This window comes from Saccostrea cucullata, unplaced genomic scaffold, assembly GCF_032062105.1.
Source record: "Saccostrea cucullata isolate Sc308-1 unplaced genomic scaffold, CSIRO_AGI_Scuc_v1 ctg69, whole genome shotgun sequence".
NCBI lineage: Eukaryota > Metazoa > Mollusca > Bivalvia > Ostreida > Ostreidae > Saccostrea > Saccostrea cuccullata.
Window position 1 is genome coordinate 73,333 of NW_026939160.1, and position 27,993 is coordinate 101,325.

The window sequence follows — 27,993 nt, forward strand, 5'->3', positions numbered from 1 at the left end:
TATAAGTACAATTTCGAGAAGGAATTTCAATCAAATTAATAGACAATTTAAGACATAATAATACACAAGTTGCATAAACAATTGTTTTAATATATTTCAATTAATCAATTTACACATAGCTGCAGGACTCTCACTGTCTCTTTTTTAGTCAGTGAATATGAAATTTATTTATAAACTATAAAAACATTAACTAGTTACAATCAATTTAAAATCTTATATGAGGCTATATCTTTAAAAAATTGGTTGGTTGCCCTCTCCCAACCAACTGACTACATATAGGCTGACTCGAAACTTTTTTTTTACATTCTAGAACACATAATTTTTTTTCCTTTTTATTCCTCCTATCCCGTCACGTCGTCTCAAGCCACTGTAAGGAGTAGGCATATAGCTCTCTCCTACAGGGAGAGGTTCGTACATTTGGGTCGTGGTTTGTGATGATAATCCTGCCAACAAATATGTTGAAATTTTCTGGAAAAGATTTTCCCATCTACCTACCGACCCAATAATTTTATCCTAGCTGTGCAGGGAGAGAGCAAGCTAACAATATTTAAAAGATGGCCTGAGATTAAAAAAAAGAATAAATGCAAACTAAGAGAAAAAATATTTATCATGCTTAATTCTAGAAAATAATTTGAATATGAACATGATTTTCAAGGTTACTTATTAAGATGTGGAGAAAAAATAAAACGCATTTTCAAAACTATTTAAAACATTTGTTTGAAAACAAATTTCAAGGTAAAACTAAAATTTATCAAATATTGTTTTAAATAAGATGTCCCAGTTATTACATGTAAAAAGAAAAGATTGTAAAATCTACAGTGTATGTGTACTGCTTATAGGGTTACAGTAATACTAGTTTGCAAACCTCATGGGGTTTTCCGTTGCAAACAAGAATGCATTTAATGCAACAATTTGTTCACTGTCAAGCTAGCAATGACATACATTGTACATTCATGTAAATTAGGCACATAAAAAAGCCTAGGAAATACATTAAAATGATTTTCAAATGCATGCATGTGACCATAATCACTGTTATAACAACAATGGATAAATATCCATCCAGCCCATTACATTTTTGGGGAGGGGGTACTTCACTTCTAATTTTTATCAACTTTGACAGAAAATTTTGGACAACATACACAACTTCTTGAGTAATAATACATACTAAACACTAATACATGTATAACAAAACATTTATTATCAGCAAACACATCATTCAACCAGAAACAGTCTTATGAAATAATTAATTACGTTGCTAGCAATTACCATGATAGATGCTCATTTTATCTGTCATACACACCAAGTGAAGAAATTATTTACCGGTACACCCAGTTCAGAAACAATACCGATACTAAGATTTTTTGTCAATATACATGTACCTAATGTCTATAATTCAGTTTTTTCAAATACAAACCCTGGAAATTGTCCAATTTCTGTATTGGTGCCATTAATTCCATTTTCGTCAGGAATAAATGTGAAAGTGACCCCATCCACAGTAACCATGTCCTTTCCTGTTCTGCCATAATAACTTGTCGGTCCCTTCATCACCATTTCTATTGTGTAGACATTATCAGCCTCAAATTTCATTGGTGGTTCTATCTTCAGCAGATGGATCTTTTCCCTTCCATCAGACACAATTTCTTTATTGGGAATGGCTTTTCTAACTGTTCCGTCTTCCTTTATTTTCATGTCCACTTTGTAGGTGGCTTGTCTCTGATGGCTCCCATACAGCCAGACTCCATGTAATTTTCCAGAATGACTTGGAATGATTGATATGGAATCTGGATTATCTCTTAAATAGGCCTTCCCACTCAAAATACCCCCAAACCTCCATATTGTTATTCTGCCCATTTCATCTCTGAAATCATTGGGTACAGGCTGAGCACCGGTTGGCAGTTCCGTGGACCGTCTCTGGGTCGGTTCTGTTTGGTTATTGGTCCGGTGGTTATTTGCCCTCGGAGGTATGGGGGTTGTTCCATGACGTCCTGTGGCCAGTACCAGTTCTGAGGAGCTTTCTAGATCTGTCTCCATTTGTATGGATTCTGAGGAAGAAAGAACAGATCTGGAAAGATTTTCTGTAGTGGTGGTAGAATCTGCTTCCTGTCCACTGACAGATCTTTCCATGAGCTGAGGTGCCGATTGATCTACATTTCCTGTTCTTCCTGCAGGTGCTGATAAAGAGTGAGATGTTCTAACACTTCCTGATGGTTTGCTTACTAGTTTTTGAAATACAATGATAATCTGATTTTGCTCTAAAATACCTCTCTTTGAGATATTATTACTGAAATACTCCATTGACATCTCTTCAAATTTGATAAAATTCACAACTGGGGCAAGTAGGGCTTTCAAATTTGCATCATTAACTTCCTTTTGCTGTTGTCTGCATTTACTCTCTGCCCAAACAACTGCTACCTCATACTTTTTCTCCTCTGGTACTCTCAACTTGTCACTTTTCATAATATCAATTAAACAACTTTGTGGTAGTTCCAAAATTTCCTCAGTCTCTAACAAGTCAGAAGCATATCTATAAAAGTAGTGCAGTGCACTACTTTTCACATCATTGCTTCCCATGTCATATGCCAATTTCAGAACAAGACACACATTTTCTCTAGAAAGTTCTGCTTGCATTTTATAAAAACATGTTTTCTTTAGATCTTCAATTTTGTATTTACTGGCAGCTTGGAAAAGTTTCAGTGTTGAACGATTGTCAAAATCAACGTCATCAGTGTATATAAACCTGGAAATGTATAATGTGATAAAATGTTCAAACACGTTCCAGTGATATTCAATGATGATTAAAGAATACAAAAATATAATGCTTTGAAAGATTATTTACATTATCAGTAAACCACTCAACTGGCAGTATCCTAAGAAGCTGAATTTCAAACAAGACTTATTGAACAAACAATTTTTTTCTCTTTGTGTTATAATTTTATATAAGAGTGAAAAGCATATCTTGAAATTTTACAACATATTAAATTTTTGTGACAAGGATTTTTTTCCTTCTTTTAATATCTTTGTTTTAAATATATCATATACTCACATCAACATTTTTCGAATTGTATCAGGTTCAAAATCTGGAATATTGACTTCCAATAAAGTTCTCTGGCTTGTAAGTTTTGAATGGAAAACTGCACTGCGACTTATCAGCATGTATTTGTGGGCTTTAATCTTTTCCTTGCCCACAGCAAGTGTAACATCACACTCCACCTCATGTTCCAACATATACTTATTACACTGTGTCACAGTCCGGCCCGTGCGCCAATCCGTGTTTGCACTCATAGCCATTTTGTTGAAAAGAGAAGTACTGTAGCCTTATATTTCTAAAAAAGAAAAACCGTTGCTAAAAGAAAGAAACCAGCATCTGAAAAACAATAAATGTACCGTAACAATTTTAAGGATTTTAAGAACATTTGTAATTTCAAACTGAGACAGTTGCATGCAAATTCATTTTGAGTGAATTGATAAAAATAATCTGGGATCATATATGATCTTCCAAACAGCTTGAAATATACAAAACATATATCCCTAAATCATGTAAGTAAAACACCTCCCTTCTTACTTCCATTATCAATGTCTCTATTTGTAAAAGAAATAGTTGTTCTGATGTCACTCAGTGAAAAAGAAATAATAGTATTTTGGGGGAATATTCATTTGTTTGATTTTTGAAAGCAGATAGTTTAAGAGAACAAGAAGTTTGCGAATCCACACACGTGTACAGCTTTTGTACACGGCATCGAAGCCATGCATACTGAATCATTGTCATGTGAAGCAGTAGCGTAGAAACAGATATTTAATCTTCAAATGATATAAATTTTCAGTCTAGATATTATAATCATTTTCTTCAATCAGATATAAATACTGAGAGCAATCTGCAATGCATTTCATTTGGATGTATCATGTAATCAACATTTGTAGAAAGAATTCTACTTTCGTTTTGATTTAAAATCAAAATGTTGTCATTCATCTTTAGTCTATATAGCAAAATAACTCACCTCAACAAATCATACAAGAAATAATATGATGGAAGTCAACAAGTCAATACTTCATTAATAGCATATCATTAACTAAAAACAATATTCATTCTTTGAAATATGCATTCGCCATTTTTTTCCTTTCAAAGGAAGATAACTCGAGTATTGACTGACAAAAAAGGAAGTATTTCCTTGATCGACACGTTTGCGTTTTTAGTACAACTGAAGATGTTTGGCCTATATTTTTAATGAAATACATTCATGAGCGACATTTCCCGTAATTTGAAAACGTTTTATTAAACCCCCAAAACGAGTAAACGCTTATAAAATAAATAAAAAAGGAAAGTCAACCGTGACACCACCCACACCCACACCCCACAATGTGCTCCATACGGTCATGCAGTGTGCTGAGACTGTATCTAAATGATATACATGTAATGTAAAATCACACGTTTTCAAGGGGTCAGATTTTCAAGGTTTGAGGAAAAATATTTATTTGTGGGGATTTAATTTCTTAGTTGGAAAAATGAAGTAGTAATGCATATACTGGTATTAAATTTTACATTTCGTGGTGGTCATAAATTAGCGTGTCTCTCCATACCTCAAAACAACGATAATTAAAGCCCCACAAAAAAGTAGTGATTTCACAGTAATATGTGTATGATACTTTGTATCACAGTCATGAAATGATTATTTTGGACTCCGGCCACTCATGCATGGAACAACTTTTCTTCTTCTTCTTTTTTTTAAACAGACGTTCGGGTTAATTTTGTTTTGATATGTTAAAATTTAAAATGAATTTAAATTTTAATGTGTTGTCCCTGAGAGCGAAAGCATCTTTTTTTCCCTATGCATATTTAATTTATTATTATCTTATGGTTATTTATTTGTGTATAAATCTATATGAAATCTGGATTGCCAAATTTTGTCGTTCATGTCTTTCACATGATCATGTATTATTGTGTGTATATTTGTTTTATGTGTATGATGACATGATATCATGCAAATAAATACTACTACTACTACTACTACTACTACTACTACTACTACTACTTGTTCTTTATTTATTCATAGATTTACGAAACTATTACATGTTATTATTTTTTGACGATCGAGGGATTTTCAACCATGAAACACATATTTACTTTAAGACTTTTTTTTAGAATAAAACTTAACCCTAGAATATCATTAAGGGTATTTGAAGCATAATGGTTTCAATGATGTGGTGCCCCCTTTTTTCACCGATCAGAAATGGGTGAATTTTTGTTCACGACGTAACAATACACAAGACGTCACAATGTAGGCTGACGTCATAATACTGCTAAGCGTTTCATTTGTGTATCACAACGACAAAGTCGGATGTAATACATGTACCATGGGTTGCTTCAACAGCAAAGTTGCGCCACTCCCTCCAGTTGATCGTGTCCGAAACAAGAAGGAGCGGGAAAAGTTGAAAAAGATTTTGAAAATGCAGGGCATTAAGGCGAAAGTGTCAAAACGCGGGGTTGCTTTTGATGTTGCATTCTCCAAGGACTTCAGAGAGTCAAAACTTCCTCCTATCGGAATCATCGGCCCAAAGCAAAGTTCACACTACAAGCTATCATCTCCAGATGTGATTTGCAATGATCTAGGACGTAAGTTTTTTGGTATTTAATTATTTGTATCAATTTATATAATATAATATATGACATATAATAATTATCAAATTATGTGATATTTTTCTATTAATATTTATTTATATTTTTTATAGGAGAGAAAGCAATTCTTCAAGGAATTGAAGAAAAACAAGAAAAAGCTAGACTGAGAAGAGAGGAACAACAGAGGGCAATGAAAGAAAAGATGAGACGCCAATCTCTCAAACGTCAAACGAACTATAAACTTGGTGTTTTGTTTCATTTATTAGATTTATTAGAATGAATCATTAATAACATATAAATAAAATTGTTCTTTTTTTAATTTGTATTTTCTTTTGTTTTGCATCTGCAGATCAACCTTACAAGGAAGGCGGACATGATCTTTTTTACGACTCAATTCATAATTCAATAATAAAAAAAACCCACACACACAATATTGAGGAAATAGTTTTATTTTCCTGGAATGCATCTTCGTTCGCCAAAGGTTTTGGATATGATACATTTTCACAAACAAGATGCCTGGAATAATGCTTAACTATAGAAATCTGAAGATTTGGGGTTACTTTTCATGCTATGGTATAAGACAAATACGCCTTCCTTAAATGCTGAATAGTGAGTTGTCCAATTAAGTTTCAATATTTGAAATCCAACAGGCAGTATATATATTATATTTTTTACAATAAACGCAATAAATAGCCTACATAATTATGTGGGTGGCATATCTGATTACCTAGGTGTACGTATAATACCAAATACTCGGTACTTTTGCTTTTATTAGCTCACCTGAGCCGAAGGCTCAAGTAAGCTTTTCTGTTCAAAATTTGTCCGTTGTCTGTCGTCGTTGTAGTCGTTGTCGTCGTCGTCGTAAACTTTTCATATTTTCATCTTCTCCTCAAGAACCACTGGGCCAATTTACACCCAACTTGCCACAAACTATCCTTAGGTGAAGGGCATTCAAGTTTGTTCAAATGAAGGGCCATGCCCTCTTCCAAGGGGAGATAATTATGAATTAATGAAAAATTAATGGCATCTTTTAAAAATCTTCTTCTCAAAAACCACTGGGCCTGGAAAGATGAAACTCACGTGGAAGCATCCTCAGTTAGTGTAGATTCAAATTTGTCCAAATCATGACCCCTGGGGGTAGGGTGGGGCCACAATGGCCGATCAAAGTTTAACATAGGAATATATAGGGAAAAACTTTAAAAATCTTCTTCTCAAGAACCACTGGGCCAGGAAAGATGAAACTCATGTGGAAGCATCCTCAGGTAGTGTAGATTCAAGTTTGTTCAAATCATGACCCCCGGGGGTAGGGTGGGGCCACAATGGCCGATCAAAGTTTAACATAGGAATATATAGGGAAAATCTTTAAAAATCTTCTTCTCAAGAACCACTGGGCCAGGAAAGATGAAACTCACGTGGAAGCATCCTCAGGTAGTGTAGATTCAAGTTTGTTCAAATCATGACCCCCGGTGGTAGGGTGGGGCCACAATGGCCAATCAAAGTTTTACATAGGAATATATCGGAGAAATCTTTAAAAATCTTCTTCTCAAGAACCATTGGGCCAGGAAAGATGAAACTCATGTGAAATCATCCTCAAGGTAGTGTAGATTCAAGCTTGATCAAGTCATGACCCCCAGGGGTAGGGTGGGGCCAAAATTGCAGATCAAAGTTTTACATAGGACTAGATAGGGAAAACTTTAAAAATCGTCTTCTCAAGTACTTCAAAGCCATCATTAGTGATATTTATATGGAATCATTCTCAGGTAGTTTAGATTATAGTTTGTTCAAATTATAACCCCCAGGGATAGAGTGGGGTCACAATGGGAGATCCAAGTTTTACACTAAAATACATATTTAAAAAACTCTTTTTCTCAAGAATAGCAAAGCCATGATTAGTGATACAAGTATTTATATAGAAGCATTTTCGGGTAGTGTAGAATTAAGTTTGTTCAAATCCTGATTTGAATTCATTCAAATCATGGCCCTTTGGGGTAGGGAGGGAAACAATGGGGAATTAAATTCAAATTTTTATGAAGTTATATATATAGGAAGGAAATGTTTTTAAAAAAATCTTTTTATCAAGAACAGCTAAGTAATATGCTGTATTAACATGAAGGCATTCTCAAGTAGTATTAAATTCATCCTCCCCCCTTCAGTAAACTTTTCAGTTCTGATCTCATTTGTGCTTTTTCCTAGCTGATTTGCTCAGGTGAGTGATGTGGCCCCTGGGCCTCTTGTTTTGATCCTATTGCTTATCCAAAATAAGGATTGTGCGTAGTCCTAGAAGCCCATCTCCCAATTTTAATTGTTTTTTTTTGGGGGGGGGGGCAAACATTTTTAGTTGGGTGACCCTATGAAACAAAATTTCATCGAGAGGCAAAAATATTTTTTGTAATTCAGGGGATATAGTCATAGATTAAAAGTTTATATTTCTCAAATTTTCTGTATAAATTCACGATTTATATGCAGTTATAGCATTTTACACGAAAAATATAATCTAAAAAAATTACTTTATCTGGAAATTGTTGAAACTATGAATTTCGGGACGAGTTTGATTGATATATTCTCGCACTTTTACAAGGTAAACTTTATCCTTATTCAAACATTAAAAAAACTTTTATTCAACAATATCCTAGGTCATAACTTCTGAACAGTTGTTGCTTGGGCTTTTATATTTCAAAAGACAAGAAGTCCTGCATCGTCACAAGCGCGGGTTTTGTCTCTATTCCATTCCCATAAACTTCTGGAAATAGAAAAGACCCGTTTCTTGATACGATGGAAGTCCTGCAGAATTTATCCAAATATAACTGTTTCATGTTTTTTCTTTTTTTGTTTTTTTTTTCTTTTGCTAGAATAAATTAATTTTTGAAGACAAATTATTTTTTAAATCAACACCTTAATAGCATTTTGCTCCCAAGATGTTATATAATTATGGATTTCTTGTAAAAAGACCTTTCACTGGATACCAACATATTTCACTTCTTGACTTTATCTTGGAGCGTGACCCATTTCGAAAAAAATAAAATGCAGTCTAAGATTCTTCACAATATTGATTGAATGTTTTTAGGTTTCTGACTTAATTTTAATTGTCAAATTTCAGATTCCGACAACAACATTGAGCAAGCTTGGGATGATTCTGCTACCATGAATAAAATGATTTTAACCTTGGTCATAGTTCTAAACCGTTTGTTTTAGGGCTTTCTTTCCTCCTGACAAGACCTTCCATTAAGTATCAAAATTTGGCCTGATGACCTTGACCTTTGGTCTAACTCATAAATTCTTAATCTGTTATGGTTTTCTGGAAAATAATCATGACATTAAAATTAGAAGCAAATTTTTATTTATTACTGAAAATTAACAATGACTTATACAAATCATCATAGGCAAATTTGACAAAATAATTGCACATGTAAAAAAGCACCAGATGACAGAAATAGTATTACCATGTATTATAAAAATAGCATTGATTAAGCAGGGAGTGATCAACACTCCTACATTTCTGTTTGATCCACACCTTTGTTGAGTCCCTAATCTCTAATGAACTAGCAAAAAAATGAAAAATCCAAAACAAAAAGGGAGCACTCAAGGTAGTGGACAAGGGAATTTGTGCTGAGCTACTGAGAGAAATATCAGATTGCCTAGAGATTACTTAAAACAAACATGGCCTGAGAAAGACCAATGGATACTATTCCAGGTCTTTATCAGTTATGAGAAAAACAATCAGATATGTGTGCAAACTCCTGATGTAAAAAATAATCTTCACAAGATAAATCTTCAACAATGCACAATGTACAATAAAATGAAGGTAAAGAGGAAAAAAAGATAACTGACAAAGAGGTAGGATGCTATTGTGTGCACATATTCACTTTTTCTCCTATTTGGTATCAAAATGTTAAGGTATAAATTAAAAATTTGATAAAGTACATGTAACTTACGATCATGTTAATCTCAAATATATTTATAAAATTATGCACCTGTTTTACCAGCTGTCAGACTACGTCAGCTGGACAAATGTTACAGAATAACCTAATAAAATGATGTTGTGTTCAGTAACTTTGGGACTAATGTACAAGTTATATCAATTATAACAGTTTTTAACATTTAAAAAATGTTCAGATATTTTAATTGACTTGTTGAGTATGCAGTCTCTGATTCGGAGCTCAATATCCATTAGAATTGGATATCATGACTTTTTGTCTATCATGCATGCTGAAGTATCATGGTTTAACTATTAGAATTTTAAATACCCTTTTTATTTTTCTTGAAAGTTCATGCATACATGTTTCATATATATCCTAAGCAAAAATAATTAATTTCTATAAGGTGCATGTTGAAATGTAAACTCTTTTGAATAAATAATCAAAACCAAAAAAAATTATTTCTTCCTTTCTACAAGTTTATGATGATATTGACAGCTACGGCTGGTCTTGTGAAGCACCAGTCTTTGAGTATAAACACTGTGAGTACTAGATTTGTTGTTGACTTGTTCAGTTGATGCTTTAATCAGACTAACAGTAACACACATCAAGCACCATAATTTAAGCGGTGAAATGACAAACAAGTTAGAGAAAATTCTATTACCATATTTTTAAAATTCATTTACATGTAGAAATGTCTGTATTTTGATAGCAATAAGTAATTTTTTCTTAGGAAAAAAAAAGTTTTACACTTCAGAAATTCTTACACTACAAAAGAAGGATATACTGAATAAGTAATGAAGCAATGGCCAATATCAATTGATATACTGGTACTCTGTTTCTTTTAAATGAATCGATATGGATAGCAAAATGTGAAAAAGATAGCCTTCCTTCAAATTTTACTTGTTGCAAATTTCATTTAAATGTTAAAAGGTAATATTCACTCAAAGCTGAACTTGCATTTTATATTCATGCAATCATCATGCACACATACATATAACATTATTCATCATAGTTAACAAGTTTAACATATATTATCAATAATATACTGCATTAAAACATTAACATATAACAAGCAAAAGGGAAAAAACAAACAAAATCACACAGGATCACACTCTATCACAGAAAAATGCCAACTTAATCTCAACTTGCTTTGATGATTTATCACATATACACTGTAACAATCCTGGCTGGGACTGAGCATTAGTATTTACATGGTGCTATAAAAAGGATTATTACGCCGATATTCAAGTTTCGTAAGTGGGTGACTCCGCCCCTGAAGCTTGCGGACTTTTCTTTTCTCCTTGTCAGCTTCACAGTCTGCATCATCTGTGCTCTTTCTTTGCTGCATTCGAGTGTTCACTTTCTCTCTTAATGTTTCTAAGCTACATGCAGGAGTTGTGTTGGATCTTTTCAGTTCAGCAGACTGGGGTCTTTTACTGCAATAGAGATTCGTTTTTCGGAGGTTTTCTTTGAGAAACCGTAATTGTGTATTGTCTGAGGACTCTGAGTCACTCTCTTTATCTGCTTCATTCTGAACAGTAACGGGGCTACCTACTTTTTCTAGTGGTTCACTTTTGCGTTTAATTTCTAAATCAGGTTCGCATTTTTCTAGTGTGTCACTTCTCACATTTACATTTGTTTTTTCTTTGCATTCCACAGGCTGGAATTTCCCAACCAGATTATGCACCTTATCGATGTGATCCTCTGACACAGTACAGTTTTCTGGAGGTGTACCTGAGGGCGACATTAAAGGACCTGCCTCGTTCCTGATTTCATTTTTCTGGTCACTCAATTTCTGTGGATGAGAACCTACGTTATCCTGATTTGGGGTCACCTTCTCCCCTTCTTCAAGAAACAATGGTTGGCTAATTGATTTTGCCACTGTTCTTTTGGGGTAACTTTTCTCCTCATTTGGACTCTTTCCTGTTGGGGTGGGTGCACTGAATCTCCAGTTCCTTTTTCTTCTAGCCTGTGTTTCTTTGTCAATAATGATGATCTCTCTATCAGGTTTCCCTTCATTTCTCTCAATGTCCCTAACAAAATGCTTCACTAGACTAAAATTTCCTTTACTATCCAGATCTGTGTCTGTCTCTATTTTACACTTAGCCGGGCTGTTCATCAAAGCAGAACCAATCTCTCGGATGAGCTTCAGAGTCTCTGGGTCAAACCTAGCCTCACTTTGAGATTTCCTTTTTGGTCTCCTTGACACCTCTGGGCTTTCCACAGGGGTGGGCGTCTCAAAAGTCTTTTTCCTTTCTGCAAAAGAACACTTTGGTGATTCTGGCGATTCCCCACTTTCACTGGTGGTCCTTGATGAATCTCCAATCTTCAGACCAACTTCATGCTTAGGAGTTTCTGCACAAGTAGGGCTCTTCTCAAAGTTTGATTTGATTTCATTCACTGACTGTTTGGATGTACTCTCTTCATTAGTCGCATTATTATTGGCACTATTGTGTGTGTCTGAGGCACTATCACTGTTATTTGGCACATTTTTTACATTATCAGATTTAACTTCATCTTTAATTAGGACTACTGATTCAGCACTACTAGGTTCAACTGGTGTAACCTTCAGTTGATCTTTGGCATCATTACAAGGAGAAGTCTGTCGACTCTTTCCTTCGATCCCTGGAAATGAAATGAAAATTGAAATTATGTTTAAAGAAAAGGATGTACAAGTAAATTATATTTCAAGTTTTATAAAATATATGTGCACAACAACTTCTGATAGCATACATATCATCTAGGTTAATCCAGCATTTGAGTACCTATGAAAAATTACTATACATGTACAACAAAACCTTATTCCTATATACAATTGAGCCTAGACCACCAACCCACCCTTCTTTCCCTTAATCTCATAAAAAATCAATTGTTTTCTTACAGTATAACAGGATGCCTTCCATCACATTTACCTTCTCTCTGCTTTCTCACAATGCCCTTTTCTACTGTAATCTCCTCCCCCATCAGTCTGTACACAGCTTGTTTGGTTTCTGGGGACTTTTCCTCTGTACCAGGCTTGGAGGAGAATGTTTCACCTGTACTGTGTCTCCTCCATTCAAAATCCACCTCCTCCTCCGGACTTCTGGGGGACCTGACTAGGACAGGATTACAAGTCTTACGACGTTCACGGTCAATATGGCGACGTCTAACCTTGTCTCGGGGACTCTTCAAACTTTCTGATCTCTGGAGTGGAAGTGGAGGAAGACCCTTTTTCCTTAAAAACCTGTATCATAAAAAGAAGAAAAAACACTTTGACCAAATGTACTTCACTTAGACTACCACTTGAAAAAGATTCTAAAACATATATCTCAAGTTGATTTACTCCGTAACTTTGGATTCAGCAAAACTGGTAAAATTTTACTAGTTATCATAAAAAATACTGTACCCATGCTTTTCCTCTATTTCCTTGAGAGTTCTTTTCACAGTTCCAGGAGCCAGAGGAATCTCCTCTTTTTCATACACAGATCCAGAATTTCTGCTACTCTCTGATGTAGGAGTGCAGGTGTCCCTACTGTAATCCGAGCTTTCTGACACAGTTACTCCGGCCAAATCCAGCTTTAGATCCGGATTTACACCAACATTCTCAGCACCTTTTATCACAATTATCTGCTCAGGAATGAAGCTCTCACCACCTAATATAGGTTCAGCCTTTTTGCCTTCAATGTTTTCTTTTGTCTTTTTCACTGTCCCTGGATTCCAGGGAATGTTTTCTTTCAAATGAACAAAGGGACTGTTAGTTTCCATAGCACTGTCCTCTGATTTCTCGACTTTCTCTTCCTCCTCCTCCTGTTTTGATATTTCTCTATCATCAGCAGCAGGGGCCTTCACTTCTTCATCAGCCTTCTTCTCTTCATTTTCTTCCTTCTCAACTTCTCCTTTAATCCAGCTCTCGTCTGGCTTGATAATTTTGAAGGTTGGCAGTGAAGAAGACAGAGGCTTGTTCCAGTCTACCTCCTCCATGCCTTCTGACTGGTGCCCCTCGTCTTCCTCCCCTATGTAGTAGGCCAGGCCTTTCTTTGAGGCCTCCTCCCCCTCCGGTTTGGGGGAGGGGTGATCAGACAGGGAGTCTTCTGCTGAGTCAGCACTTCTGGATTCCACCTCCAGATCTGGCTCTATGTGGCAGGATTCATATTCTATAAATAGAAATTGCACAAACTATGAATGTCAAGATCAAGTGACAGAAATATATTAACACAACAAGACGTATTATGTTTGACAACTATGAAACAATAAGTCCTTTACAAGTTATCTGATGAGTAATAGCAGAAAACCATGTCAACTTTGACCTACTGATCATTTGGGTTCATTTTCAACACCCAAATCATTTGACAATGTATTTGCAGAGGATATGGAATAAAACACTGTAAAATTTTGGCCTAAAAATTCTTTTTGGTTACAAACAACTGGAGAACTGAAACAACTGAAGGATAAATAGCAAATATGTCCTACTTTTAAAAGGGAGGCAATTATTGTGCAACAGCACTGCAGAGTGCACGTACCATTATAAAATACAGAATTATCCAGGCCGCCCGGCATACTGTGACACCTAGTCATGTCTGTCTCTGTGAGGAGGTGATGATGGTGATGATGAGGATGTCTGCTGAAGCCCACATCATCCTCCTCCATAGACCCGTCTAGTAGGTCTTGTTGGGACTTGCTCTTGAACAGTTCAAGTTTTCTCCTACAATTTTTTAAAACATTAATCATGGCTTATATTTATATTCAAAAAATCATTTTCAACATTTTTATTTTCAAAACACTCAAGGTAGGCTTTAAACTTTTTAAAGTTAAAAAACATAAAAATATCACGAGGCTCTACATTTCAAATCCCCTCAAAAAATAATTGTATGATATGAAGATGAGGGAAAATGTTGATTTCTATAAGCAATTTCATTTGATTAAATCAAGAGGTGTATTGTGAAACACTATACTCTATAGCACAGATATAGTGATCTGATTTTAAAATTTTCAACATTTATGTCGCCTTGGGTAAAAAAACAGTGCTAGACTAAGACAAATCACTTGTAATACAAAATGCCCCAGTTTGCAAACTGAAGTCTGAAATAAAAAGATAGAGTAGGTTTACAAATGGACATCGTACAACAAAATAGGATTTATTTGTTGAAATTTTCCAAAAATGAAATACAAAAGGAATCAGTGCATTTAGTGTCAAGGAAATATTAAGGGGAAAAAAACTGTAAAAGTACTTTAATTTTTATAACCATTGACAAATATCAACACAATATCCAGACAATAATACTGTGGAGATATACCTTAATATACATACCCCCAGCTATTTCGAATTCACAACCTCTTTTTCATAAATCTTTGCTCTGAATAAAAGTTACACCTAATGTAATTTTACTGTTGTCGTATTAGTCTATTTTGCCATACCTTGTGTGCTTCTTTAAAATTGCATCTTTATGATTTTTTTAAATATCTATGTATTGAAATATAAATTAACACTGTACTAAGCTGACATGCCTTTACACTAACGACTTACTTGGCTTGCAGGATGCCCTCGTAAGTTTCCAGCTGTTTCCAGAAGGCCGAGTTTGGCATTATACAGCTGCGTTTCTCCTTTACGTAATCATACGCTTCCTGTCTGGACATCCTGTGCTCCTTCATCAGGTACGCCATCACCTACAGTAAGTATAGACAAGACAAGGCTGAATATACAAGGATATATGAAATATGTTTATTCACCAATCAAGGGCTCTCAGGAGGCATACATAAGCTCTATGATTCTTAATGGTAACCTCAGATCTGATAATGTTAATGATACAAAAGTAATAAAATAGTCTGGGAAGTTACACTGAAACTTACAGTAGAGGCAGATCTGCTGATCCCCATCTTGCAGTGGACTAAAACTTTGGAATTTCGATTCCTGGAAAAGATTTTTTTCTGTACATTTTAAAAAAGTGTGTGTACTGTAACACCAGTTAAGAACCAGTGCTGCCTGACTAGGATTTATACTGTTCATCCCATCGGAGCATTCTTCTATATTAAATAATGCTTAAAGCAAAGTATATGCACATGTACAGGTCAACTGTTTAATATAAGAGGTAAAATAAAAAAATTAAGCATATTTTACCTAGCCTCCTTGATGAACATGAATGTTTTGTCCCAGTGCTTCATGAGGTCTGTTTCTTCAGAATCCCATTCACGAATGTTCTGGTAGACGAAACATCCAGGGAAAAAGTTGTCAATCTCTCTGCTCACATTTAGAATATGCCCCACACTAAAAGAAAGATTTCTATAAATAAACCGACTAAATATGTGTATATATAAATGTTATCTATCTACAGATAATGAAAAATATTTTTTCTCTCAAAGTGTCAACTTTAAAGGTGAGGAATAAACTTTTCTTGGGATGGTGTCTAGCAACCTAACTAAACCTGGTCTTCAATTCACATGATTATCAAGGCTTGCTTGAGATTAAGTGACACCTTTAAAGCTCAGAGAAATTTACCCATTGTTATTGAGCTCCTCCATGTTGGAAGCATTCCACTCTGACCCGAGGTAGAGGTAGTCCTCAATTTTAGTGGGCGAGTCCATCTGTCCCAGAATCCTCATCATTTCCTGGTCAACGTAACTCTTGTATTCTGATAAATTTGTTCCCATAGCTGCCTCCAGCTCTTGGCGTATCTAGGATAAACATTTTTCATAACTTATTTTGCGTGAAAATCTGCTTTCAATCATTGCAAACTATTCCATAAAACTTAATGCTAAATGCTTGTTATGTGCCTAAATATTGGTAGAAGCACTTTACTTTTTCACTAGTGTTAGATTTATTTTTGTAGTAACTTGTGTGTCCTGCCTTTGTGACTGAAGTACTTTCATTATGCATATTAATTATTTAATTAATAACAACACATGCTCACCTCTTTACATGTAGCTTCCTCTAGATCCATCCTCATCATGACATTCTTCAGCTCTACATTCAGTCTCTTCTTAAACTGAGACTCCTCACTAAAATCACAGGATGATTAAATCATTTATCACAGAGAGCTTATGAATGTCAAATCAGTTTATACTCATAGAAAAAATGTATATTGTCTACAAAATATGGAAATGAGCAAGATTTCATTTATCAAGAGAAAAATATGAAATTTACAATTTTTTATGGAATACACATGTACTCAGAACTTACTCATCAGTCTCAACAAAAACTGGCATTGACTTGAAAAACTCGACATCTTCGTTAGTGTGCCTGAAATCACATGAATAAAATACTGTATAAGTGGAAATTTTAGCAAAATGCAAATTAAGCAATATTTCATTAAAATCACTATTTAATTTTTGCAAGAAATAATTCTAGAAATTTTAAGATGCAAAGAAAGATAGTGTTCCCTCCAAACAATGGATAAAAAGCTAGAAAAATTAATTCAATATCCATTACATTTAAAGTTTTTATGTCAATTTACCCAGTATATGTAAATATTAAAAGGATGACAGAATACATAACCAGTGAGTGCTCACCATTCTGAGATTTGGGTGAGACTGGATCGTAGACTAGAAGATTCATAATACCCTGTCCAGGTGTGTGACAGGCCTGCAGGTATGTGGCGATTGTCACGCGCCATTTTAACAATCTTATTAAGACTCTGTAAGGCTGACCTGAAATCATCAATACCCTGCATTTATGTCATGATAACTATTGCAAAAAGCAAAAGGCTGGTAACAAGAAACACCAAACATTTGGTTTTTTTTTTTCACTTTAAAGATAAATTTATCTAATATTTTAGCAACAGTGAATATGTTCTTTTGTTGTGAAATGAATATGAGTAACTTTTACTACCTGTTTGTGTATAGAATAAGTTTATTTTATGTTTTTAAGATTATAACTTTGCCTTTATATTCCACCTATTTCTGTGCAATGTGTGAGTTTCTTACCACATGGCCTGTACAGACACCGGTTTGAAGACATGAAGCTTGCCATCTGAGGACACAACAAATCCACTATATAGGAAAAAGAAAAAGATAATATCAAATATATGTATTGACATCAACACATAAAATATATGTTAAATGTACTAGCAGTATAAAAATCATTTAACTGATATTGATGTACCCCTCTCCCAAAGCATGACTGACTGACACCTTTGTTTGTATGAACACTGCATTTTCCAATTCTTGTACCAAAATATTTGTAAACCAAATATGTAGTAAAATGTATAAAATGATGTGAATAAATGTGAGAATATTAAAGTTGACAATAAGCTGCATGACACTACAAAGGACCACAGTCAGTCCACCTACCCATCCCCGTCCAGCTTGATGGAGGTGTCAGAGAAGATGGGGTACACCAGTCCTATGGTGGCTTTCTCCTGACAGTCGATCCCCAATATCACCGACTCCTCCTCATCCTGCCGCCCCACGCAGGACACCACCGCCATGTACCGCGGGTTACCGGTGGGGTTCGTGGTCTCCAGCCTCACAGCCTACAATGGCAGTATCAGAGGTTCTAACAATTTGTCTACTTGGTCCTGATGAATTTATTTTAATCAATGACATAAAAAAAATTTACAAGATTTATAAGACCTAACTAAGGAAAATGTATTGTTAAACTTTGTTAAGATGGCTATATAGACAATTACAAGTATATTTAGGGAATAACTATCTTCTAATTTTGTAAAAATTTTAATAAGATTACCGGCGCGACGCATAAGGAGCCGGTAAAAAAGTATTGCGACCGTTAAATCATACGGTCGAAATACATATACCTAAAGCAATCCAGGCATTTTGTTTGTTGTTAACGTATTTTGTTGATTTTCGTTACCTAAAATATGTCACAAAGCATAGTGTTTTTGCATCACTCTATTATGACGTCACAATGAAAAGCTTTCACGCTCGTTAATGCTCGTTTAACTGCTTCAAACATCAGTGTATTAGCCAATCAAAATGTGTTTTACAAAACAATTGCATTAGAATTGACTATTTTAAATTTTCATGTCTTTGTAAATACATTTACCAGTACTTAATATTATGAACATTTAAAATTTTAATTAATCTTCAAGTATTTCATGTTGTCAAAACTATTCATCATATTTTTAAATGGAAGACATGATGTAACATTCTGAAATACCATGTACTTATATCAATCATTTAAAAAAAAAATTCACAGTGACTCTTCAAAAAAAAAAAATAAGCGCATTATGAAAATATATCTATTAATTAGGTTAATAACTTGTATACTTGAACATGCACACGAAATTTATAGTTATAAAAGTGCATAGTGTGTAAATGTCACAAGGTTTGGTTGACCTAGACTACACCCACTCCAATGTAACAGACGTGGTACCATCTGTACACCTGAGGTGACAGACTTATGATGAATTTAACACTCACGATTTTTATTGTGTCCTGTGGTCTTAACAGGTAGAACATGGACTGTAGATGGCTCTGTATCTCGTCTGTAATCAAACATGTGTTAATTAGTGATAATTATCATGGTGTCTTCACTGACAATATGATGCCTGGAAAATGAGGTCTTCACGCTTCAGATTATTTGTCTCTCAAACACAAGTTCATACAAAATTGATATACATGTCTAAATGTGTTTTTCTATAATGGTACACATAAAAACTTACTTACAACATAGATATTCAATTTTAACTATGCTAAAAAAAAGAAATGTTATTTTATATTCAAACAAATTATGATTCTATTTCAAACAAATCTTTGTAAATATTTTTAGATTTTCCATGCATTCATTGTACCATTTTAATGACACTTATTCTGAACAGTAAATATCAATAAAAGTCACTGCTTTTTCTATGAAAGAAACCAGCGACTTCAATTAAAATGTCAAAAATGAAAAAAAAAATTACTATTAAAATTTTTAATTCAATTTTGAATCTTACTGTCGCAGTTCTTTGTTATCCGTTTGGAAGCATATCCAGACTCCTGTTCATTCTGTGGCAGAATAAGAGCCGCCCCTTTGACCGTAAAGTAGCTCTCACTAAAACTAGACAAAGAGAAAAAAAATTATGACGTAAGCAAGTATTTAAACATCATACACAAAGAAAATATTTAATTAAAACTCAACAAAAAAGTGAATCAGACTTCATGTGATAAAAATACAGAATAATGAATGATATTGCATCAGAGTTACATGTATTGATTTTTTTTCTCAGCTACACACACAAATGTTTTTTTAATTTCATTTTCCAAGTATAATAATTCTTACTGCATGAACAAAAGAATGTGCAAACTTAATACCGGTATATTTAGATCAGGATCCTGTATAGTATTTGTCCCATCACCCTTATAATAATGGTATGTAAATAGTACTAGGTAATATTCATGTATAAATACTAGAATGTTATGTATTGCTCCATTAGCAAGACATGATTAGAGTAAAGAAAGTTTACAAAGCATTAAAGTAACAGTATAGTAAATGAGCATTATTTTTTAACTCTGCCATTTAGTTTTATCTTTGCAAAAAAGGGGCAATTTCATTCGTATTTTGTCAAAAATATAATAAAGGTAGATACAAGAATGTAATTTTGAGAAATGCGTACCTAATTATGTATTTAAATTTAAAAACCTTGACTGCTTTAATTGTCAAAGTACCTAAGTGTCATGTGCTTAAACTCAGAAAGGAACAATTTTTCCACACCCAGAATTTGATAAATGTAAAAATACCTGACATTAAATACATATGTATATTGTGTATTAGCTGTCTTTCTTATCAAAATCATTCTAATGCAGCTAATTTATCTGGTAAATTCTAACTGCATGAATTTGTGGTTTATCTTTGTCTGGACTTCATCAACAGAGCCAATACACATAGTATTACATGTACCGGGTATTAGTTTTTTGTTTTAATGTACTTAGTACCGTATAGCAGGTTATTTTAGTGGGTGCTAATTTTGGCTTATTTTGGCATTTTGATGATAGTTCGCAAAAATTTTAATCGCTAAAATAGTCAGTACTCTTATTAGTGTCCATCTGCAAAAAGCTTAAACTCTGTGTCCGCTAAAATAAATTACGCCAAAATTATTCGAATATCTTAGAGCAGGCAAAACGCCAAATTTTACACCCGCCAAGAAAACCCGCTATACGGTATCTCTAATGTATGAAATACTCTATGGATAATGACCATCATGCAATGACCATGATGACTTTGCTACAAGTACATGAAAATTGTCTCATGTATTACTTTCAGAACAATTATGGGAAATTCATTTTCAATTCATTCTCCTAAGGGAACACTGTCATGCAAGAAATTCCATTAGTAACACTATTTCTTTTTATCAATACATTTATCATCTAAAGAGGTATCTTCATGCTATTGAGCATTCACTGAACTCTTTCCATCAATAATCTAAATTATGATCAATGAAGTGAAAATGATGCATACATATTTCAGGATGATGAACACCTCTAAGTACTAAAATTTGTTATTTTTGTTATTTGTCATTCAGTGAGCATTGTCAAACTTCAATGAACTATCTCATGTCTTTGTACCCTGATAACATGCCGTTAATGTAGCGTAATATTAAAATTGATACAAATGACATATACTGCAAGATAAACACATCAAAAACACCATCACAAAAGCATTAAGTATGGCAGTAAATTCTATACACACTGCATAAAAGAAATATAAATGACTATATATAGCTAGCGAACAGGAAAAGAGACATGTGCGTGCATGAGTAAGAGAGACAGATGAAACTCACGGCCTCAATTTGGAAATGAATCGGACCGTATGGAAAAATTTCTTGAGTCTCTTAGCAGCTGACTTGGTCCTGGAAGAATTACGTTATTAATAAAGACGGCAAAATACAGTAACAAAGAACAGGTCATGCTGAGGACATACAGATATAAAAATAAAACAATATCGAATTGAGGTAGATCATGATGGAGTATATGATCCATCTCTTACCTTTCCGTTTCGACTACCAAAGTCATCCGGCTGTAAAAAGGTTATAATTGGTCATTACCAAAACAGCTCTCCATCATTTTTTTTTTAAAGGTGGGAGAGGGGATTCGATGATTATTATTGTCTCAATAAGCAGAAAATTTCTCAAGTAATGAGAATTTTACAAAAATAAACAACTTCATGGCCTTGAATTCATAACAAATAGTATATTGAAAAATTAGCACCTCTTAGGGTATGTCTTGTGATGGAAAAATTCCTTTTTCTTTTTCTTCATTTGTCTACGTAATTGTTTTCGGGTGATATTGTTACAAATATCAAGTGTATATGATAGGATGAAATGAGGGGCTTAAGGCTGTGTTTATCCAATAAGGAGATGCAAGTTCATTCTTCGCTTTGACTAATTCCTTCTAGTGCATTTACTTTATTTGAATGTAGAGATTTTGACATGAATAAGAATTAAAGATGAACACAGATTTTGTCATTCACTGCCTGTCCTTGTATAGGGGTTGTATGAGTGACAATCTACAGGCTTAATCCTTGTTTACAAGTTAAGAACTAATACAATTCTGTTCTTAACATTTCTGAAATACCCAAGATACTTTACCAAGATCTTGATCAATTTTATCCATTAAAACTATACCAATTGAAACTGTTCATTAGATGAGTACCTGATGAGAAATGATGATCAACACAAAAAGAAATGGAGTGAAAATCCCCCCAAATGGTTATCTTGTAATTTCTTCATTTAGATAATTTGGCATATACTCAATCCTTTGAAGGTAAAGTCAGTGTGGAAAGAGTTGGGGAGGGGAAGGGGGGGTACAAAGCACTGAGATGAACTTTATGCAGAGAGAGAAATTGAGAGCTTGTCCTGAATATCCTAACTGGAGGAGGCAAGAGGACCAACTTCCCTTGGAATGACCTGCTTCCTTCCTTCTACATAAAGTACTTGTTCTAAATGTGTCAAAAAACACCCTCAGTTGTACGTGTTTACTTTCTTGTACTATATAGTATGTCAATTACCAGAATCATAAGAGACAAGATCATCAGTGATGACTCAGTGCAAAAACTAAACTAGATGTAGTTATGAAATGCATCCCACTTTTCTAACAAGTGGGGTATTCTTTTTTATTGTTTGATTTCTGAGAGTGACCTTGATTTCAACATTGCTGTCATTTGTATTTAGAAAAACTAGCAATTTTTTTTTTGGTTATCAGCCAGCCTGCACTGTGTACAGTCTTTGTCAACTCTTCCTGTACTTTATAGTGACACACTAAGACACTGATTTTCATATGAGGAAGTTATTTAGTTTTTTATACAGCTTATTCAGTTATAAAATGATCTATTATAATAGTCATAAAAATACATATACGTATAATATATTCTTGTTTTTTCCTTTATAATTACCTATACATGCCCACTAAGCAGTAAAATTTGAGGAAACAAACATGAAGGACAAAATTTCTGATTTCATAATATCTGAAGTATCGTAATTTCATACCTATAAAGTGTTTATGAATTTTACCCATGCTGATACCTTAAAATTGCCCAAAAATACTAGTAAATCTGAACCATCACGAAGATTTCTGCTACAATAAAATTACATAGACAATATACAGATCTATCATCTATCTTCTAAACCGTTTCAATCTCCCACCTTTAGCTTCAGTAGACCACTGAGTTAATGATACTATTGAATAAAGGTACTTTATATGACAGTGCACTCAACTCACCAGATTTATATTATACAGTACAACGTTAACTCAAACAAACAGAGCATTGAAAGGTTTCATGTTTAACAAAGAGATGAAAAGAATCCTCGTGTCTAGGCTAATGGTGTTCATGTCAGGTTAATTCTGTTAATGTTTTAATTACCTAGAAATTATGGCCCTTATCACAATCAATTAACTAAATTAAACATTTCTTATTCACTAGAAAGTGCCCTAGCTGGAAAAGAAAAATTTATAGCAAATTTGAATTAAAAGATTAGGCCAAGGTCACAAAGTAAAGTGCAATTATTATGCATAGAAGTCAGTAAGTCCTTTGTATTCTGCAGCATGTGTGTATCTGGATAATCATTCTGTACAAGTAAACAATACACTCATGGACTTCTTTCCGTTTTAGAAAAGGTTTGAATATTAACCCCATTATGGTTTTCTTCCAATTCCTCCCAGACATTGGTCAATATTTGGCCAGACAGCAATGACAATGAAGGAAACTTATATATTGACATTGTTTATAAAGGATCATAAAATTGTGATATTGATCAAAATTATTTGCATAGTAGGTTATGTAATAACATTGCATATGAACGTCACATGCCTTTAAACTTATAAATAATTTAATTCCTCCAAAATAAACTTTACACACAAGAAAGCTAGCCTATTACACAAGTACACAGATTGACTTTTGAATAAAACTGGGATAGTGTATTGTACCGAAAAATTTAATGTTAATATAAATATAATAATCTCATTCTATGCATGTAATGAAACCATTACTAAGCGCTTTAAAGTGATGTTCAAGCAGAATTTAAACATTCAGCATAATAAGCATCATAATATGTTAACAATTAAAATATTTACCTGTCATTTGGATTTTTAACTTCGTACAAAAACATACTCTCATGGCCCCTTCCAACGGAATCTTAAATCACCTAACCACATCCTCGGACAAGATTTCAAGCTTGTTTAATTTCTAATAAGATCCCCAGACTTATCATTAAAATCCTTTGTTTTCTCTCGCATCAAAAAGACAATAAATGCCAATACATAGTGCCAATAGCCGCAAAGTTGAAAAGCCTACCACTGCACATGAAATGACATTTACTGCATAATTTGACAGAATTAGGCTCCGATGTCAATGAAGCTCAATTGACAATTTAATTCCAAACACCAAATTAGGGGTTCAAATGAAATGATACACGTGTGGGCAACAACCAACCAGCCCTTGTGCTTTCTCTAGCTTGGAGGCATGTTTTTCTATTTCTGGTGCTATGAGTTTTAGGGACTTCCATGATGCAAATCCGAGATAAGACACGGTTCAATAGCCTCTGTAGATGTTTATTTCTTTTTTCTCAGGTGTATGCGACAAATACAAATTTGAAAATAATATGCAGAGAGTTCAATTAATGCAATGGATTTCTCTGTTTACAGTTCATTGCTTAGATACATACACACCATATCTCTTAATTTCCTTTAAAAATATTTCCACATCCAACAAGTAAAGTTTAAAGAAAACATCAAAATACCTATTTCTTTTGATAAAAAAATTTAATCAGTATTATTAAGTAGAAAGATTACATTCTAATAGATGGTCATAAAACTTTGAACTTGAATTCGTCATTACACCATAAGAAGGCCAAAGCATTAAGTGAGACATATTGATTTTTAAATATTTGTTTGCATTAAAATTTGTGCATTTTGAATTGGGGTGGTTGACACAAGATTGAAATATCTGTCCTTGAAAATAATAGGTCACGGAGTTTTCTAATCGAAACGATAGACTCAATAATCACAGGACATTAGGGAAAATGACATTTTATGGCTGGATAATAAAGGAAATAACATGAAACCTCGTCCCACCCAGGTACAATAACAATCGTGACAATTTACGCAAATTGTCCCATATGCTACGAATTGAAGAAAAGCGATCTACCTTCGATTTATTTAACTCTGGGCTAATTTCGGATCTGATTAGAAACAACTCTGAAATAAATATAATTGAAACAAGATGTTTTCCTGGGTTTATGAGAGATGACAATATGGGAGGTTTTTACCTTGAAGTTTAATCCCCTGCTTCTTCCTCCTTATTTTAAAATTTTACAAATACTGTATGTATAGATGACTAGATTTTTTTCGTTTCAAGTTGTTAAAGAAGATCATTACATTTACATCATCAGTTTCTGAATCAGCAGTTAATTCAATGTCATTTGAAAATACACCTGACTCTCTGGTTACATCTAGAACAACTGGTATGTTAATGTAGTAAATCTTAAAATATTTTTTTTATAAATTAAATTTTCTCTTACGTCAGCAATATTGTATGTATTATATTATATGTAATAATGTCCTTTAAGGGAATGAAAAGCAATCCTCACTACTATTTATTTAACTGATATTATCTATTTTTCCTCATAATTTTTAATTTTCTAAACCAAGGAAACCAAGCTTCTTCACCCCTTTCATTGTAATATTAAAATTTCAGTTGTGTTATTCTAGTCTATCATCATATCTAAATTACAATGCATCAAATGACAGCTGAGTTTCATCACCCTTTGTACTGGTGCATTATTTTTGGGCCAGGCAGTAAGCATGATAAGTTAATGTGTTCTACTTTTTTTCAATTTATAGCTATTTTTCAAACTAGGTCAGAGAGGAAATTTAAGGAGCACAAGGATAAAGACCGAATGACAACCAGGATACTTGGCATTCCATAAATATCTCGTATTAATTCACTCATTTACATAAACAGTGTAAGATTACAATGCATACAACCTTCTCAGGGGAAACACCTTGATACCCGAAAAACAGGGCAAATGAAATGATTTATAGTTTCCTCTTATATAATAAGACCTTTAATAAATTGAAAACCCGCCCTTATAATTATAACTTTAAAATTATTGCACAGCCTTAAATTGCAGTAAACACACGTATGATCTAAGGTCCTTCTCAGGACATACATGTACTACAAGCTAGTCACCCCAATAGCATGAGTTCAAATACTGTATTAAGCACTACAGTCAGCCACTCTTGAAATTATAAATAATTTACGCTGTGAACAAGTCCCTTCTTCCCTGTGAGTATGTTGTACTTGTCACTGACCTGCGTTGTCGAGGGGGTGATGCCGCTTTTCCTGCCGCGTCAACTTCATCGGCATCTTCGGAAACCACCTCCTCCTGTTGAAAAGTAATTGGAAAATACGTTCAATAGCACCACTATATTGATTATTTAATGGAGGGAGGTTAATATGGTCTTGCAATGAATCAAAATATGCAAATACTTGCACAGTCTGCTTTAAAAAACATTGAAAGACATACTGCAATTTCAGTGAAGGGGCTACACAATTACTGTAATAATATATGTATTGTATGAAAATTTCATCTCATTAAAAATATTTTCCCCTTTGTTGTTCCATTATAAAGGACTGGAGGTCAGAAGCATTTGCAGTTTTATAAGTATACATAATACAGGAAAATTAATCTTAAAGACTTATGAGTTGCGATCCATATTCTTTCATTTAAATTGTTTACGTTTACACTGAATGTGTGACTATTGGCACCAAATTGAACAGCTTTGGGATTTTTGAATGATCAGAACAGTGAATTATATAACACTTTTGTTTGCATTTCAATGCAGTGTTCAAGCTAAACTAGGTAAATTCAAATATCTGACAGAACAACTGTTTCTCTCAATAAAATTTCCTGTCCTAGAATACAGACAATCTATTGACAACTGATGAGCTTTATATTTGAGAATAATAAGGATTTGGACATTGTATATATTCTTTTCTAAATTCATTTTTATGTTCTTTTCATATCATTGCATGTTTACCTTTATAAAGATATAAACACCGATCGTAATGAAAAAAAACAAACAAACAGGAAAAATATTTTGATTGTTTCATTTTCAGGCCCAGTTCAGCCATCAAAAACAATGAGACTGCTTTTGAAGTTCATGTAATTAATAAAGAAAAGGTTAGGGATAAGGTAAGAAACACATTGACATGGCAGCAAAAAATTGTAGAGATATAACTTGACAACTGTGGACACTTCTGAGAATGATTGGAACTGTAGCGCTGTGGTTATCAGAATATCCATTTCATTAAGACTGTGGTCGAGGAACAAATCTACAGCTACAAACGTGCTAAATGTACAGCTAAAGTCCTAAAGTTATAGGGATATCCCCTATAATATTACTGTTCTTTGCTTCAATAAAAGCAAATTCTCTACAAGAGTTCTTTATTTTTTAACTGAAAAGAAAACTTTCAATCAAAATGCATGAAAATTAAGAGCATTGTACAAATGTTACCCCAAAAATGGTGTACTCATTACAGAAATTTGATAGTTATTTGTGGAATAACAAATATATTAAATAATAATCGTTATTGTAAAGAGTAAAAGCCGCTTTTACCAGAAAGTCTCTCAATGAGTAAACATGGTAAAAGGTTTATTGCAAAAATTAACATGATGGTTTATTATTAGACAATAGATTCCTTCAAATTTTGTCAATTTTCATCATCTAGACACTTCCAAACCGACACAGTAATCCTATATCACTAACAGCTCACATGCTATCTGTGTCATTTCACCTATGTATAATTTAATTTAATTTTGTGTCTGGAAAAAATGCACATTCATATTTTCCTTTTCTTTCAAAACAATAAGAAAATTTGTCTTACCGATTCTGCAGTGCTGTTACTGGGGCTTGGAGATCTTTGAACTGTCACAAGAGCCATCTTGCACAATTTATTCCCTCCTCTTTTCCGTAAAATGGTATTCACATCATTAAAGCAAATACTATGACACTAGTGACAGCAAAGTTTGCCAAAACAAAAACAAACGAGGTTTAGTT

The 27,993-nt window shown here is 33.7% G+C and overlaps 3 protein-coding genes across 6 annotated transcripts; 1 reads left to right on the forward strand and 2 right to left on the reverse strand.

Moving 5' to 3' along the window:
* Window positions 1–1,181: 1,181 nt before the first annotated feature.
* Window positions 1,182–4,071, reverse strand: LOC134252384 (uncharacterized). Of its 2 annotated transcripts, XM_062734856.1 has the most exons (3): window positions 3,996–4,071; window positions 3,044–3,323; window positions 1,182–2,737 (listed from the first exon to the last, which is right to left on the reverse strand). In XM_062734856.1, exons 2-3 carry the CDS (start codon window positions 3,286–3,288, stop codon window positions 1,387–1,389), a joined length of 1,596 nt encoding a protein of 531 aa, XP_062590840.1. In that variant the 5' UTR covers window positions 3,289–3,323; window positions 3,996–4,071; the 3' UTR covers window positions 1,182–1,386. The 2 variants fall into 2 exon arrangements, with proteins under 2 accessions (XP_062590840.1, XP_062590839.1); XM_062734855.1 differs by lacking the exon at window positions 3,996–4,071 and having other exon boundaries at window positions 3,044–3,354.
* Window positions 4,072–5,267: 1,196 nt separating this feature from the next.
* LOC134252368 (uncharacterized) lies at window positions 5,268–5,938 on the forward strand. The gene is made up of 2 exons (XM_062734832.1): window positions 5,268–5,608; window positions 5,725–5,938. Exons 1-2 carry the CDS (start codon window positions 5,350–5,352, stop codon window positions 5,889–5,891), a joined length of 426 nt encoding a protein of 141 aa, XP_062590816.1. The 5' UTR covers window positions 5,268–5,349; the 3' UTR covers window positions 5,892–5,938.
* Window positions 5,939–9,842: 3,904 nt separating this feature from the next.
* LOC134252389 (uncharacterized) lies at window positions 9,843–27,960 on the reverse strand. 3 transcript variants are annotated; one of them, XM_062734860.1, is made up of 19 exons: window positions 27,821–27,960; window positions 26,245–26,318; window positions 21,425–21,454; window positions 21,219–21,287; window positions 19,395–19,498; window positions 18,880–18,944; window positions 17,791–17,972; window positions 17,425–17,490; window positions 17,011–17,148; window positions 16,682–16,741; window positions 16,413–16,500; window positions 16,001–16,176; window positions 15,623–15,769; window positions 15,355–15,415; window positions 15,032–15,171; window positions 14,028–14,209; window positions 12,914–13,661; window positions 12,441–12,751; window positions 9,843–12,153 (listed from the first exon to the last, which is right to left on the reverse strand). In XM_062734860.1, exons 1-19 carry the CDS (start codon window positions 27,875–27,877, stop codon window positions 10,736–10,738), a joined length of 4,116 nt encoding a protein of 1,371 aa, XP_062590844.1. In that variant the 5' UTR covers window positions 27,878–27,960; the 3' UTR covers window positions 9,843–10,735. The 3 variants fall into 3 exon arrangements, with proteins under 3 accessions (XP_062590844.1, XP_062590846.1, XP_062590847.1); XM_062734862.1 differs by lacking the exon at window positions 21,425–21,454; XM_062734863.1 differs by lacking the exon at window positions 21,219–21,287.
* Window positions 27,961–27,993: the final 33 nt, after the last annotated feature.

Coding starts and splice junctions, on each gene's coding strand:
- LOC134252384 (XM_062734856.1), bottom strand. CDS start 3,288: ATGGCTATGAGTGCAAACACGGATTGGCGCACGGGCCGGACTGTGACA. Junction 2,738..3,043: donor ACAATTCGAAAAATGTTGAT/GTGAGTATATGA, acceptor ATACATTTCCAG/GTTTATATACACTGATGACG.
- LOC134252389 (XM_062734860.1), bottom strand. CDS start 27,877: ATGGCTCTTGTGACAGTTCAAAGATCTCCAAGCCCCAGTAACAGCACT. Junction 17,973..18,879: donor CACAGGACACAATAAAAATC/GTGAGTGTTAAA, acceptor CTGCCATTGTAG/GCTGTGAGGCTGGAGACCAC. Junction 17,491..17,790: donor ATCAAGCTGGACGGGGATGG/GTAGGTGGACTG, acceptor TTTCCTATATAG/TGGATTTGTTGTGTCCTCAG.
- LOC134252368 (XM_062734832.1), top strand. CDS start 5,350: ATGGGTTGCTTCAACAGCAAAGTTGCGCCACTCCCTCCAGTTGATCGT. Junction 5,609..5,724: donor GATTTGCAATGATCTAGGAC/GTAAGTTTTTTG, acceptor TATTTTTTATAG/GAGAGAAAGCAATTCTTCAA.